General features: G+C 44.9%; 1 protein-coding gene across 2 annotated transcripts in view; it reads right to left on the reverse strand.

Moving 5' to 3' along the window:
• Positions 1-16718, reverse strand: part of usp43b (ubiquitin specific peptidase 43b) — a 56923-nt gene that overhangs the window by 24251 nt on the left and 15954 nt on the right. For both annotated transcript variants that reach the window (XM_031870793.1, XM_031870794.1), the window contains exons 3-6: positions 12315-12412; positions 6688-6780; positions 3006-3141; positions 2538-2682 (exon numbers count right to left, since the gene is read on the reverse strand). In XM_031870793.1, the coding sequence (XP_031726653.1) occupies positions 2538-2682; positions 3006-3141; positions 6688-6780; positions 12315-12412 (472 nt within the window). The remainder of the gene's footprint in view (positions 1-2537; positions 2683-3005; positions 3142-6687; positions 6781-12314; positions 12413-16718) is intronic.

Below are 16718 nucleotides of genomic sequence, written 5' to 3' on the forward strand. Positions count from 1 at the left end.
CATTACCGTAACACCTGAAAGTCTCTAATGCTCCGGCGACCGGCGCAACAATGCCCAGTCAATACGTCTGTGACCCAACATGATCTTATAAGACAACAATGTCTGACTTTAGTGTGCAGAGGAGCGGTGAGAGGACGATGTCAGAGATTACTTTAGTACAGCAGGGAGGATGGGAGTCAGCAGCGTGAAGGTCGTGCATCATTGGTCGGCCTTTGGCGTGATCCCAAGTCCTGTTCTTTTTTCATTCACAGCAGACACACAACAGCTCTTTACTGCCTCTAATCGCCCTTTACGCCAGGAGGATGTTTAAAATCTAAGTGTGTGAGTGAATTACCTCAGAATCTACTGAATAGATGCCAGTGAATCACAATCCAGTGTGTTATGAGTAACAAGGAAGCTGACCGTTAAAACAGGGTTTCCCTCAGATTTCACCGCGCATCCTCTTTTGCTTTAATTAAAAGACTGTCTGCATGTGCCAACCAATCAGGAAGCTGCTCCCCAGACTCCACACTTACCATGTGGCTTAATCGAGCGCCTCAGGACATAATCCACACTGATAACCTTTCCCTAACATTAGCACTGCACATAATGCTGCTTAGATTACCGAGCTTAGCTTTAATGAGATCCCTGAGAGTTTGTTATTCTGTCTCATATCTTTTTACTTTCATTTCAGTATTTATGGATAATTGATTAAGGGTCTCTCAGGGATCAAAACCTTTTAGATTTGGTAATTCCAGAAGAGGCATAAAGATCTAATTTTTAATGGCGCCAGACAGCCTGAAAGCAATACAGAGCACTGTTGTGACTGGAAAGGAAAAATGTAATGAAGGTGCATTTTATACGATAATGTGTTATTTGACTGCCGTTTACTCCTATGATGTTTTTATATTTTATAGCTTTGATTAAAAACAAACAGCGAGGCAGAAAATACTTGTGCTCTGTAGTTAATTACGTTACTCAATATTTCATTTTTGCACATAAATAATGTACTAGAGGCTGATGGGATATTTATCAATCGGGAAAGTAAAACGTTTTCTTCAATCAAGTATCAAAACAAGCTAACGATGCCTTTTTGATATCACATGCCTTGGGGTTTTTGCCTTGGAAAATAAGACTTGTTTTTCATCGTCCTCTCCTGGTTTCCTCCCAGGGTCACAATTCTTCTCTCCTGAACTGTGACTGATTACGACACCTTTTACCCCTTTTTCTCGATCACAACCTGTTTCAGGTACATCGGGTAGAAGCTGTTTCCACCCGGACAACAACACAGCTACACTAAATGTTGTTTCTAGTCAGATGAGAGCTGCTTGCCGCACATCATAGCGTGCACTGCCCAAAGTTGGGCTTTGCGTGATGCAGCGAAAAGCCACCATGGCGCGGCGCTGATCATTGGAAATAACGTACGTTCAGACTGAAGAGGAGCTGTTGTTGTGGCTTTGTGTCTGAAAGTCTGTCTGTCCTCCGTGAGTGAGAGATGGAGAGAGAAATGCTCAAGCAGGGGGAAAGATGAATGAATAAAAGAAGGAATGTGATAGAAGACATGAATGAAAATAAGATCATGAATATTAGTTCATGGAAGTGATTCACGCCAAAGGGGCCAATTATTCTGTATTCTTTGCTTAGAATTAAGAGTGAAATCAAAAAGTATATAACATATAAATGCTATTGCAGTGTACTTGCACTATTCTTTAAAAAAATCACCACAATGCAGGAAACAGCCTGTTTTCGAGGTCTCGATGTTGGCTGGCATGCATACGCCTGCTGTTGATGTATTGACTCCAAGATTTGGAGCAAACCAGCACATCTCCCGAATGTGTGGATGTTCCTTTAAAGACGACGACATCTTACACGTTTTCTCACAGGCCAAACGTGTCAATGTGAACGACAGGACGATCTGCATTGCACAGAAAAGTGTTGAGTGGTGATGCCGAGTCTCCATATCAACCCCTGCAGGCTGAGCCAGTGAGAACCCGGGGGATTCAGTCTGTGCCAGCATGCGGACCAGCCAGACTGTCTTGGGGGTGTGGGGGGGGGGGGGAGCAGCACTGCTCGCTGCGGTCATTGAGCAACATAATTAAAGCACCAAAAGTCATATTTCTCAGGTACAACAGCAGCGTTGACACAGTGCTGGGAAAACACTTACAGCCCTGTGAGACGGGACAACAGAGCAGAACCGGTTTGTTTACACCACAAAGCAAGAAACAAGGGGATAGTACGCATTGAGCACACATTTTACATCAGCAGCTGGGAAGTAGAAGAAATTAAGACATAAATCTGATGTGCACAGGGGGAGATGTAATTCGCACGGCTCTATAGGAAGTTATATCCTTCTTAATGTGCTCTCCAAGGGCCCCTGCAGTAAAACACATTCCCTGAGGGTTTCATTAAGCAAAGTAAATTAATAAAATTGGCTTGTTTGTTTACAGATCTGTCCTGTAAATTCACATTAAAGTAGAGGGAAAAAACCTGAATGCAGTACCACAAACAAGTTCTACTAAAAGTCAGTTATGTGATCGCTGCACACATGCTGGTTATACCTGAGATCCGAGCAGAGCCTCCTCTGATGTACAGGGGCGGAGCCTGGAAGGCGTAGATGACATCATTGTCAGCTATGCTGGTCAGATCCTCCTCATCGAAGAAGGAGCGCTGGAAGCCTGTGGAGTACACCTCCGTCAGGATCACCTGGAGACAGACAAACACACACACACACACACACACACACAAACACACACGTTAGATTGCATAATGCTGTGGGAGTGAACTTTGAACCCACTTGATGGAGAACCATCCTTTGCACTATTATTCCCTCTAATCTCAGAGCTTAGAGTGAAAAATCAACCAATGGCATGCAAGGAAAGGTCAGAATAAGATCCACAAATCACTGTAATCGCACTCACGTGAAAGCCGAGGAGCGCCGTGCTGCTCCACCATAGCTGCGGCTTCAAATAGGAAAACCTAAGTGGAACCCGGGTCCACGCAGAGTATTTCACCCTGCTTTATGTTACCTGGTCTGGGGAAATCTTCCCCTCGTCAGCCGCCATCCTCCTCAGGCAAGCCACGGAGCCGAACAGAGGCACAGCCAGCCCGACCCGCCGGTACCGCTGTCCTTTGGTGCTGAACACCAGAATCACGCACAGCGACCTGCCACAGATCGGAGGAACACAATCAGGGACGGCGGGAAATAGAACGACCTCGATTTAGACTGCTGAGCCATTTTCTACCGCAGCCTCCTCTACGGCCCCGCGAAGGGACAAAATAAGACTTTCATGAATAAATCAATACACTAACATTAATAATAGATCATTAGGACTTATTTTTATGTGTGCCAAATAATGGAATCTCTATTGCATTTTTAAAAACAGGGAGCGCTTGGCTCTGACCTCTGCAGAGGCAGCGCTGACATGAGCAGGGTGCTGGGACATAATGGCTTTTTGACTAACAGTACACTGAGGAGCCCGACCAGGTACCTGTGGAAGTCTGTAGCTGGAGGCATAAAAGGACATATGAGGTATCACATGGAGAAACTGATTGTTTTATTTAGAAATGAAGACATTTGCACATGTGCACTAACGGCAGGACATTGCCTCTGAAAGATACACAAATAAAAGCAAAACCAGAAACTTCTAACCCAGAAGACGGTGTCCATGAATTAGAAAAAGTTGACCAAAGTCATTGGGCTCGTATAATGAGGCTCTGAGCGATGAGGAGTCAGAGTGATAGCGTTGGATGTCACGCAGGTTCCAGCGAATACAGAGGACGTCCAGCAGCAGGACAGGTGACTGAACGCTACTCTGCAGCTGAGGCGGATGTTTTCTACCTTCACAATGTGTGCCCTCTAAGAAATAAAGAATAAATACACAACCAAGGTCTCTGCAGTCTGTCACATGTCAGCACTTCACCTCCAGACTTGTTCTGGTTTAGCTGCTCGGCCCCTCAAATAAAGCTGAGCAAATAGATTGATCTATCTAAGGGAGGAGTTTCCAACCTTTTTTGCCCTGTGGACAATTTTGCTATTAACAACAAAAAATACTGAAGCTCTGCATTTCTTTGTAGGTGCTTACTAAATAAAAAATATAGATAGACATCTCAGCAACACTCAGGTAGAGGCTTCAAACAGACTTCATTCACCTGTGCATTGTGTTGGGGGTATAATTGTTGCAGTAGTTATAATTAGTCCAGCACGGAATGTTCAGAGACCCGGTACCGGTCCACAGCCCGGGGGTTGGGAACCTCTGATTTAAGGAAACTAGTTGGTTTGTATTCTTCAAGCGTATCAGAAATATATTTTGGCCCCATAAAGTGATTTATAAACTAGCAGCAAGTCTTTGAAGAACTGTTCTGGGACTAAATGGAAGCCAGTTTAAAGATTCACCAACACGAGTTATACATAATTCTAGTGGTTCTTGTCGGGCACAATTATTGTTAAATCTGACACCGACATGTTTACTCCTGTTTCACTCATTTGTGTGCAGAACAGGAGAAAGTACAGTACAGTGATTGGTTGCACTAATCAAGCCTCAGCTCAATGAGGTGTCCCCAATTTATGCCAATTAGACGTTTCATACCAGCATGGACAAAACAAGACACGGTGACTCGGTAGAGGAGACTGGATTCTACTGGTCACAGCATCAATTTGAGATGCAGTTGATAACAATATTCTTGACTTACCACCCTGATTGTTTCGCTCCCATCTTTTGATGCGATATTCAGTTCAAATATAACTTAGCCTATAGGTATTTACGTGTTCACTCATTTGATTAATGGTCCGTGTCACGTTCACACAGCAGGCTTTACCATCAAGTGTAAATAAAATCATCCGACATGCAAAGAGCAGATGGCTGCCAGTGGACAGAGCCCAGCCTGTCTGGATCGCTGGGCAAAGAGAATGTTTGCTGACAAACAATATGTGTTTACGGCTTACAGACGTGATCTTGCTAGGAGTGAGCTGAACTCTTCACACAGAGAGATGCGTTCAAAAAAAAAGTATTTTCAAAGACAATCCATCTGTTCTGTCCTCTTTCTATCCCTCAGAAGTGTTTTCTCTCACCCGGTCTGCCACACAGTAAGAAGAGAGGACGCTAACTAAATACTCTCGACTTGGCTCGCTGTCAGAACAAAGCTCCTAAAAAACTTTCCCCCCCCAAATTAGAAGGGAGGCTGGCTCAACTTGCGTGACTTATTTCAAAAGACTAAACAGAAGAAACCGTGGCAAACCTTCAAATAGTGATCAGCACACCTCTGTGAGTCAACCACAGGAAAGAGTAGCATGCAGGTGCTGTGCTCATTTAAAAAAAGGTACATTTTAGCCTAGAAAGCTCTGACAAAGGCTTATGTTTAGATTTGAGGTTGTACTGTAGTATTATCGCTTTCACGGCAAGAATGAGATCGATGGGCCTCTCATTTCTGTGTGTTCAAGGTACAGTATTGAGGATTTAGTGGCACCCAATTATTGGGCACTCCTTTAGCTTAGCGTAGCACAAAGACAGCTAGCCTGTCCAAAGGTAACAAAATGTACCGACCAGCACTTCTGGTCAGTTTAGTTTAGAGCCAGTGAACTTTAGCCTGAGGGGTCAAACTCGGGTTGAGAAATAGATCAGCAGAAACCTGTAAAAGCTGAAAGTAGAGATCTCCTGAACAGGCCGACCCCTGTTGGTGACCTGACACGGAGGCTGACTGGGTGTTGTGATGCAAAGCTCAATAAGACATTGTTCCTCAGTGCTGAGAGTGTTTTCCACCAACTTTTCCTTCTTGATACCAGAGGTCCTACTGTCTGTAGTGCAGGAACAAAGCTGGGTGTTGTCCGGACTGTTTTCCTATTTTAATCCCTTTTTAAACGACTCAAGCTTAAAGAAATGGTTCCACATTTTCTTCCTTGAACACAGTTAAAATGATACTGCTTTCACATGTGTATGGTAAATATGAATCTACGGCTAGCAGCCGGTTGACTTAGCTTAGCATTGAGTTTGGAAAAATGTCTCTGTCCTAAAGGAACAAAATCTGTGAACCATCCCCACTCAAACTCACTCACTACTTAACACGTCACATGTTGTTTGTCAAATTTATTCAAAAGTCGAAGGTTAAAAATAACAAATCACAGTATTACAGAACGCAGTAACTTCGAAGCTAGGCTAGCTGTTTCCTTCTGTTTCCATTATTTGTGCTAAGCTAACAGTAAAAACCAGTATCAAAATAAAAAATTTGGATTTTACAGGGAGTTATTAGTTGGATTATTTCTTGGCTGAACGCAGTAACATCAGAGCTAAGCTAACTGTTTCATCAGTTCTATTCTTTGTGCTAAGCTAACTGGCTGCTGGCTGTAGCCTTATCTTTAATAGACAGATTCCTGTTCGTGTCCCATGTGAAACTAAAAGGCAACGTTGACGTTAGTCGTTAGTAAAGTTGGTCACGTGAGTGGCTAGTCTGAGTCGCTAGTCAGTCAGGTCAACGTCAGCCACGCTCTTTTAGTAAACCAGACTAAGTGGTGTTATTGTCTGAACCTAACTTAATTAATGTATAATACCTTTTTAGTATATTTTGAAGACACTATGCATGTATTAAGTGTATATTGACACGCCCCTCCTGACACGTCCAAAACTGAGGCTAGTGGAGCACCTCGAGCGTCAAGAACGCTGACCAAGCATCTGTATTTTGAGAGAGAACGTGTGGATTGCAAACAGCCGTGCTCACCTGGTCTGGCGAAGAGGAATTGGGAGTGAGATGCAGAGGAACGGGTCAAAGGTGTTGCTCTGCTTCATACAGTGGGGGCATGTCAGTGAAGATCTGAGGGGGGGGGAAAGCACACATTTACATTAGTCTTAAAAAACAACAACGACTTCCAAACTAATCTCAAAGTCCTCCTGATTAAGTGTGGCAGGAGAGGAGACCGTTTAATCTCGTCACCCAAGTGAACGACACGGTCAAAAATAAACGCGCAGAACCTCTTGATCGGATTGTGAGAACGGAAAAGATGAGTGATGTAACTGGTGAGAATTGAGAAAGACGAGCGGGTGGGGGTAGAAACCCCCCCCCCCCCGGGCTCCAAAGGGAAACCAGCACAGAAGCGGTTTCCATCTTGTTGCATCACTCTCAGCAGAGCTTCTAACGCTGCCGTTACGCCGACGTCGTTACCGGATCCCAAGCAGAGGGAAGTGCAGCGCTTTCCTAAGTGACGGCCTTTCTTCCTCTGAACACAGAACACTGACCAGATGTGTGCAGCGGTGATTTCCTATTACAATAGTTTTCCATTCACTCCCTTTGTTCATAATTAAGACTCCTTTCAATGAATCCCACTCGGTTTCACAGGGGGAACGTATTCCAGTCAGCTAATTATCTGAACAATGAGTCAGCGCGCCCACTGAAGGTAATGATTGCTGGAAGTGATTTTGTAATGTCCTGCAACCTAATTAAATCTTTTGTCCAGCATTTAGAGTTGATCCGTGCAGGATTTCCTGGATAAGACTTTCTGTAAATACCGAGTAATTAAGTGAATCTTGAAGAGGGGCCTTCGATCAACCTCTTTGATTACACGAATGAGAAAAGCACCAGTGTGTGTAGACGGTAAATACTTTGTACGCAAAGTGAAATGTAAATAAAGCTATCTCCATCGAAACCAGTGGTACACAAACAGAGGTACTTATACCTCAAACGGTATTTCTGCAGTTGACAGAGGATACGTGGAAAGATTGTGTAGTAGCTCAACTAATTTGGAAGAAATAGAAATAAGATATGATGAAATAAAAAATACATCCACATATTTAGTCAACACGTGAACACCGAGTCTAAACAGTTAGCTAGAACTGATAGAAGTAACAGAAACACTGTTAACAGTTAGCTAAACATAAAGTATAAATGTGTAATAATGTATAAAACATATAGTAGAACGAACACAAACTTGACCAGACCAACCTAAACACTGAAACTTAGATCGTATGAAACTAATTGTAACAATATCCACTTTGATCTAGTTGATAGTTTTCTATAACATGCAGTCAAAAATGGATCCACTGATCTTAAGGCTCAATCAATGCTCAGTAGATGTTTTACGCTCTTATTTCTAGAAGTGACGACCAGAATCTGGGGTGTCAAAGTTGTGCATGGAAGCTCCTACTTTCATTTTCAAACCAGCTGGAAAAAATGTTTAGTGCAAAAAGGGAATAAAAAAGAAAGATTGGATAGGGAATTGAAATGATTACGACACAGCCGTTAGAGAGAGAGAGAGCGTAACGTCTCTATCCACATTAAAACACTGTGGTGTGACTGTGAGTAACTGTATCAGAGTGACGGATGGGGCTGCTGTCTGCTCAGGTAAAACATGTTCCCCAGACACGTTATACCTAAAAAAAAAAGCAGAAAGGTCATTGAGGAGATAGCACTACAGTAGCAGTGAAATCTCTCACCATCAATGGATTTCAATAGAATGTTCGAAACTAAACATCTATGGATGAACAGATCTCTTTATGTCAGAATGACGGGGTGCAGCGCTAACGGCACTACTCTCAATTACTTTTTCATTTCATTTCTTTTATCATCGGCATGACGGACATAAATCTGCAACTGCGGGCGGTGAAATAACTTCACATATGACAGGTTTGATTCTGCGGCGCCACTGTGACACTATTGAGAGCACGCTGCTGCACATAAACTGAAAATAGACTTGTGTGAAGCATAACCCAGCCGCAGTACAGCACAGAGAGTGCGAGTACTCTGGGACACTTAAATCTCACATAAAGAAAAATCACGTTTTCTACATCACGGCAGACGTATATATCGATTAAATCAAGAAAGTGAATTGATTCATTTCAAATGGCAAAGTGTCTTTTGGAGTCATAAACCATGAATTAAAAACACTCCCCATCCTCTCGCTGCTTCTCATAACTCCCCAAGAGTGTGTGTGTTGAGTCTTTACAACTTCCACACGACATCCTACCATTGGGAAATCAAGCCACAGATGAACCGATCAAATGTGTTCTCCTTATAGGACGGCACCTGATGGGCTCAGCGGGGGAGGAGGCGGGGGAGTGAATACAGCTCTGTTCAAGCAGGCCCAGCTGACACTGGCTCTTAGTGGATCTCTCCCTCTTGGCAGAGCAGAATGGCCGCCCTACGGATGTCTTGTTCTCGCCAGGAAACAGTGAGGGTTCCTGCACTCCATGCATACAAATCACACTCAGCCTGCACTAAAACATAGATGTGCCCCGCGCCGCTCTGAAACACTTAAAAGAGAGGAAAAGGAGCAGAGGGAGAGGTGATATTCTGGTGATGCTCTAATGGAGGAAGCGTGCAAAGTTTGAGAGGTATGTATGCCGCCGTCTGGAATGCAGCCATGCTGAAGAGACCCCGATGGATGCTTTGCCCTACAACACACTGCTGGAGCTTTGGATCTTCCCCGGGTAACGCAGGTATCTGTAGCTAATTGATTTTATCTCCTAAGAGAGGCAATTAAAAAGAAAAAGTCTCAATGGGATCAAATTAAATAGATTGGCAGCTAATTCCTCTCACTGAGCCCGGCAGCTCTGCTCTGCCGGGGGATGAACGCTAGTTAATTCACCCCACTGACGTTCCCAAATAGGAAAAGGCATAAACCTTAATGTGTGCCTCATTCACTAACTGAAATATTACTTCACACACATCATAAGCAGACCCATTACTGGGGCTGCAAACTCTGATTTGGAGACGAGAGGGTCTCTCAGAGAAGGTTGTGTGGCAGTAAGACGAGCCGCGCCGAAACTGCAACCGCGTTCGTAATCTGAAACGCTCGGCTGCCCGTCAACCGGCCTCACTGTGATGAACGCTGCGCGACAGAGAGACATTTTCACTGCAGCCTCCGCCGACTGCCACAGCCAGAGATCCCAGTCTTTCATGTGATTTAAGATGTGCTTCCTTGATCAGAGAGGGTGAAGAGCAATAGAAGTATAAATCAGGTGAGAGCTGTGCTTTTGCTGTGCTTGAAACAGACAGCTCTGACGTTGATCGGCTCCAGAGTCTGACGACAGATAACATAGATTAACATCTAAACAAGTCTCGGCTTGGCCTGCTCGGACAGTGATGTAACGTGTTTGAACATTCATAATGGCTGCGATGATTGCACGGTGACAAACCGCGCTATTACAAGGATAATTCTCCGGTCCGTCAACTCAGGATGTTGGATCGCATCGGACACTGCATTGTGAAGCGCTACACGGGCAGTGGTGGGGCCTCGGGAGACTCCGAGGAACAGAGAGCGACAGGAGCCAGGAAGTATTGGTTCAAGGTCCAAGTCCAGCAGTGAGAACGCGTTCATCTCCATTTAAACCCGCTCTTAGCCCCGTGACGCGGGCTTCTTTTGCATCTTTAAGATGGACTCCGACTGTACGCTTACTGTAGATGTTAGAGTCCCTCTGTAAAGTTTGTGCTTTATGTAGATGCTCCAGCCCCGCTCACTCTGCCTGGCTAGCACGGTGTTTGAGTGGGTGAGAGGAATAAATTCTGGCTGCCAAGACTGCTGCTTCCTGTCTAGACACACCCGAGGTGTCACAGCTGAAACATTTGACAGGGAGGAGGGTGGCAATTAAGAGATGCGCTCTGACAGACGCATCACTGGCAGTCACACAGAGACGCCGATTTTCAGAGGAGCTGATGGTACTGACAAACTAGATATTAGCAGTTCTGTCTGGACTTACTGCTTTTAAAAAATGTATTAATCCAACATAGATCAGATTCTGGACCTCTTTAAAGAATCAGAGTGATCAGTGGTTCATGGATGGAGTCCAGATGGTGTTGGGCTTCTGCGTCAGCATCACGAGCTGAAGACAGACCTGACCGAATGAAAGAGCGCAGTCCCCAAAACATCACTGTAAAAAGCTGTGAGTCATTAACTGCAGAGTAAATATCTTCTTACATGACCGCAATAAATCTGCAGTGCAAACTTGCGAATGTTTTCTCAGACCAGACCAACACTTGGCACATGGATGAGTTGGCCACGTCGACATCTGAGTGACACTCCTCTCCCTTTGGGCCACAGCTGACAGGTGTACATATCATGTAAAATACAAATGGACTGAGGATGACTGACTGATGGGAGTCATGAGGACATCCAGCTGCATTAGAAATGTTGATTATACAGTAGGGTAAATTAAAATAAACTCTTTGTGATCCAAAATACACCAGACACATTCACAACCCCGATCACAGCACTCTGAATAAGTACTGGTACCGGGGCAGTTTTCTCTTCAGACCTTTTAGCATCACTACTCTTGCCTGCTTGTTAATTACTGTGCACATTTACCATGATACCAGCCAGGCATCTGTGTCTCAGAGGACCTCCGTGTAAAAGACAGAATGACATCTGCATTACGTCAGCTGTATCCAACAATTACATCTCATCGATGAAGCCGGAATACTATGTGTAAGCCTGGTGGACTGTGTGATGTGCACCTGTGTCTACGATGATATTTCAGTTACTGTTGCTACACTGGTCAAGCTTTCTGTTCACGCAGAATACATACATGCAGGAAACAGTGAAAGCATCCTCAGCAGTTCAACATCAAAGACATGTAAATAAAGAAACAGCATTGGTCTGTTATTGCAGTGTACAGCTAGTAAGTCCTAGTGTTACAATAAGGATAAATGTCACTTCATTCTAACACAACCTTGTTTAGCTGCTTAGCTCATACTTGGACAATTAGATTAATGCGTTATTGCTGGTATTTTTTACAAAGTATGTTTACAGGAGAAAGGCTTTTAGGATGACGACTAACCAGTGTGTTTGGTGAATATAACCCAACTTCAGATAAAAGCTTTGGCTGGTGTCACTGGAGCGTAAACTCCCCCAGATGCTAGAGCAGAACAGAGTTATGTTAGTCTACGACTCCCTGACAATGGGGAAATAATAGAAATAGAACCGACAGTGAACGGTTTTCTGTGTTCATTTGACTTGTTGAAAAGAAAATGGCAATTGTTACGTCGACAACACACGTCAGCGGGGCGGTAACGTGTCGTCACAGCCTTAGAGACAACTAGCCAGATGTGCACTAGTTAGCTCGCTAGCTTGCTAATTCCACCATGCTTTAATGCGACACTTGTTACAGGAAATGAGCCTAACAAAGTATTACGTTGTTACTATCACGTTTACTAAAGCACCATGCACAATGCCTCAAAGACAGAGAGCCCTGCTGTGCTTACTGTTGCAAAGTGATGTAGCTATGATGATACAATCACTGTTCAGGGGAGGAGTTTAGCGTCACCAAGACTTAAGAGGCCTTTAGATTTGTGTGTGTGTGTGTGTGTGTGTGTGTGTGTGTGTGTGTGTGTGTGGTATGTTAAGAGAGGAGACTCACTTGTACTGTGCCTGGAAATGTTCCTGGACAAAGCTGTGCTGGACTCCGGGCTGTTGGGACGGGTCAGGAAACAGCAGCTCCTCCGCTCCACCGGGGCCCTGCAGCACAGAGGAGGCCACCCATCAACACACCGCTGCCACACTCTCACATTCTTTACCGATCCATCAGAGGTTAGCTGGTTGCCATCATTGTCAGAGGAAACTCTTATGTTATTTTGTGGCTGTGCAACAATAAATATGGAAACCTCCCGTAGCTTGCAGCGTTTGCACATTCTTGCTTTTCCATGGCAATAAAGTGATTTTCAAAAGCACTGACCGAAACATAACCCTGTCTCGACTCTTTCATCTACTCACCCACAACAGAGACAAAGCTGGCCTTAGATGAAGATAAAAGAAGAGAAGAAAGAGAAAAACAGAATAATCACTGAAAGGAGAGGTAGCAAATGAGTGGGATGGCACACACCAGGGTGCCTCACAATCACCGCTGTGCGTTAACGACTACCGAAAGTTACTTTGTAAAGAGCGATGAATCTTTATTTAACGACTTATATAATGCAGTTTTACATATAATATCATTTGTTACACTTGGTAATAATGATGCTCAAATGTTATCTAACTACAAGCATCTCATCCTCCGACTCGTGAAGCGAAACAGTATGCAAAATGTATATTGTTGTTAAATTGCTGCTCAATGGGCTAATTTTTTTGGGGGGATCCTCTAGATAAGAAGATTAATACTACTCTCAGGATTAAACAAAGAACATATAATGTATAATGTGGACAGAGCCAGGCTACAGTGGTATCAGTCTTCTTATTTAGCTCACCGCAAGAAAGCAAAGAAGTGTATTTCCTAAAAGGTTAAACATTCTCATTCATTTGTGGAGGGGGTTGTGCAGAGGGCCAAATCTAAAAGTGCTTACAGTTCCAATAAGCTGTCACACTGAATCCGTTATCTCTGTACAGTAGCCACTCTATTTCACGCCTCACCAGCCGAGTAAAACGTCCTGAAAAACATTCCTTCAGTCACCAAGTGGTTCTGCTTAAAAGGCCATCATGAGGCACTACAAGCACCGTGTTAGCGTTTCTCTGCTCGCACGCTATCAACCCACTACAGTGGCCGGGTGCAAAAGTCAGGTACTTGAGAACGCATTAAGTTATCGTATCGCTCCAGCCGTGCTTTTACACCTGGCCGCGGTGCCAAGCGGAAATGCACTCTCTCCACGATCCGTCTCTGTTGACACACCGCTCGCCCTCTGTTTGCTGTTCCTCTGAGTTCTAGCTCCTGGTCCCGTACTGGCTGCCACCGTTCCCAGGCTGGCAGCTCGACCATGACCTCCGCTCACAAACGGAGCTGAAAGGAGGTTTAGAATTTCTAAAATGGAGAGGGAAGTGGAGGCCGTGTGTGTGTGTGCGTCTGAGAAATCAGTGTGAAGCAGAGACAGGAGGGTCCTTTTCAGTTCACCACCGCTTCAAATCCGGAGTCTATTCTTCTAAGAGCATTTGAGCTTCGCAAAGGCCGAGCGTGAGACTGAAAGCTGACCTTCCTGCTGCACCGCGCTCCAACAGGCTCGCACAATGGCAAACGTCTACCCCCCTATCTCACCCTTTGCATGGATTGCAGGGGTTCTCTCCCACAAAACGCTGAAACTGTCAAAACCCAGCTGATCATCGTGTCGCTGCTTCAGATAAAACATGCAACGTATAGCGTTACAAATTCCTTCAGAGGTTAGGAGTGCCAAGCTTTTCTGTATTTTTAATCTAATGCCCATCATCAGGCTCTGCACTTCACTCCCCCTCTTTTCCCTTCACATACTTGGGAACGGATTCCATTGCTTATCATTTTGTGGAGATAACAAAGCAACATGGAGGCCTTATCACTTCTGTGAAACCCACGGCCGGCTCTGACATGTCAAGAGACTGCGAGGTGTCGGCCGTGTGTCGACAGCAGCTGTGGAGGAAGTGGACATTTAAGCGCAGTGAGAAACTGAAGCACGTTACATGCACACAGACATCTGATGAAGCCTGCATCATCTAAATGATCATGGCCAGAACGCAAAACCAAATCGAAATGGAGATGCTATCTTTGAAATTGGTTGTCAGAAAAATATGCCAACTTTGAGCTGATAAAACATGCGACTAAGCAGGCAGACAACGGATCTGAGATGTTATTTTTAGAGTCGGGTCTGACCGGTATAGACTGCTACCACGAGGGAGAGGGAAATGGGAAAAGCATCGGGTGTGACGTTTCATTTTGTACCATTACACACCAGCGTTTTTCTTCTAATACCTACTGTACAGTGCACACATAGCCGTAGCTTTTTGTGGTTTATTTATTGGCACTCAAACTTAGCTCGTCTTCCCTCATTATCCCAGAATTTTAGCCGCTTTGTGATGAGTCGGAGCTCTTTTAGCAGTGATGGTTCCCCTTTGGGACTTGTGGGTAGAGCTGTGATGTAGACAGCTTCTTTTCTTCTTTCCAACTTGTCACAAACTCGCTCAAAGTATCGTAACAATGAGGGAAGACGAGCCGAGCTAAAGTGACAATAAATGTGTTTTATTTGAAATAAACAAAGATAACCATTTTAGAGAAAGATGAGTGTGAGGCGTTGTCGTGAGCAGCATCAGTAATGTGGGAAGTGTGCGGTCGTAGACGGTAAAATGACAAACCAAACTAAAAAAAACCATAAGAGCAGACAGAGAGGGAAACAAACGGGTCGGGCTTTAACTGTGGGAGCACGGCGAGTGGGTTTAACTACAGCATTCCACAACGTTGTAAATTACACAGCATCTAATCAAACACTTTGCCGTCATTAATCTCCGTCACCGTGCTTGCACTCACTAGAGCCAAGTGGGCCCTCCTTCCCAGCTGCTTGTGTTACTCCGCCATGCGGAAAACAAGAGCATAAATGAGCAATATTTCCTAAACGAGAGGTCAACTCCGCCCCCTTCTCTCAAACTGGCGGGACACTGGAGAGCTCTGTGTGTCATGGGTCCATCAGACAGACACGACAGATGTGTTTACGTTTAGATAACAACCGCTAATGAATGACTGCAGCCTCCTGAAGAAGGCGAAGTGTCTAAGTCTATAGGCAGAGACGCACACCACAAACTCTTCTTCAATGTCTCGTTTGCGGCAGAAGTTGTTGCTCAGGGCTAAAGTTTAATGGCTGAGCAGAGAAAATATCCTAAAAGGGAAAACAGATCCACATTATTGGACGGACGAACCACGGCAACTCACGTCGGAAAAGGTAACACGGAGAAATACAAACCCCGAAAAATGTGCAACCGCTAATATCCAAGATATGCAAAGCCAGAGAATTGTCTACCTCCGCTTAATCCGTAAGCCTCAACGCCAGGAGGGCCGGGTGCCCGAGGAGCAAGGAGAAAATGAAAACTCAAATCCCTCACACCCCAGCACCTCCACGTGCTGTAATTGATTTGTGGGATTTAGATAAATGACAGAGATACGGCATGCGACCGAGTGGTGGGCTGGAGCCGGGTGTCAGCGGGAGGCCGGAGTTCACCGCCTGGGGTCGTTTACAGCTAGACACGAGGAGCACACTGTTGTGCAGCTCGCTGCTGAGAATCAGACAGCTGGCTCAAGAGCGTCATCCAAACAATCAACTGTACCAGCTGACGTGACAGGGAATTGATGCTTTTCTTATTGACAAAGATGGCTTCCTCCTCAAAATAAAGGTATATGGATTCTTTTCATGAAAGGGAATATGAACACGAGTACCCACAGTGAGACCAATGTTTTAAAAAAAGACATTTGGCAGCCATGGAAACAGCACTGCATCTACTCATCACCCATGTCAGCTGTGAGGATGCAAACACAGATGAGCAGCTCACAACCACGTCTGTTAAATCCAGCGCTGTTGACTCCTGGTGGTCATCTGCACTTCAGGATCAAAGCCCCCAGAAAATCACACAGATTAACGGCACTCTCCGTCCCATCGGGGGAGGCTCTCAATTATTCACCCCAAAAAATGTGTCTGCGAGCGGTTTTATCTCGGTGAGTAGACCTGCTGTAGAGGAACTCGGGGCACTCTCAATTCACTGTGGTGGAAATCCAGGAAATGTGCACCCCCCCTATCCTCACAGACCACCTGTCTCGTCCTGATGGGTTTTCAGGGAGGTGGGGGAAACAGATCGTAAATGGAGGGGGTGTGGGGGGCAAGTAATGGCCCTGATGTGAATAATTTAAACAAGCAGTGGAAACACATAGGGATGGACATGTGCAGCTGCTGAAGAAAGCACTATAGCGGAGTGATTGAGAACACGACCCAACAGCACCTAAATCCCCCGTGGTGGTCGTAACAGAGAGACTAGGAGATGTGGGCCAGGTGTGCAGACTCTGTGTGTGTGTGTGTGTGTGTGTGTGTGTGTGTGTGTGTGTGTGTGT

Source organism: Anarrhichthys ocellatus, unplaced genomic scaffold (assembly GCF_004355925.1).
Source record: "Anarrhichthys ocellatus isolate YVR2014 unplaced genomic scaffold, GSC_Weel_1.0 scaffold55, whole genome shotgun sequence".
In the NCBI taxonomy this organism is placed as follows: domain Eukaryota; kingdom Metazoa; phylum Chordata; class Actinopteri; order Perciformes; family Anarhichadidae; genus Anarrhichthys; species Anarrhichthys ocellatus.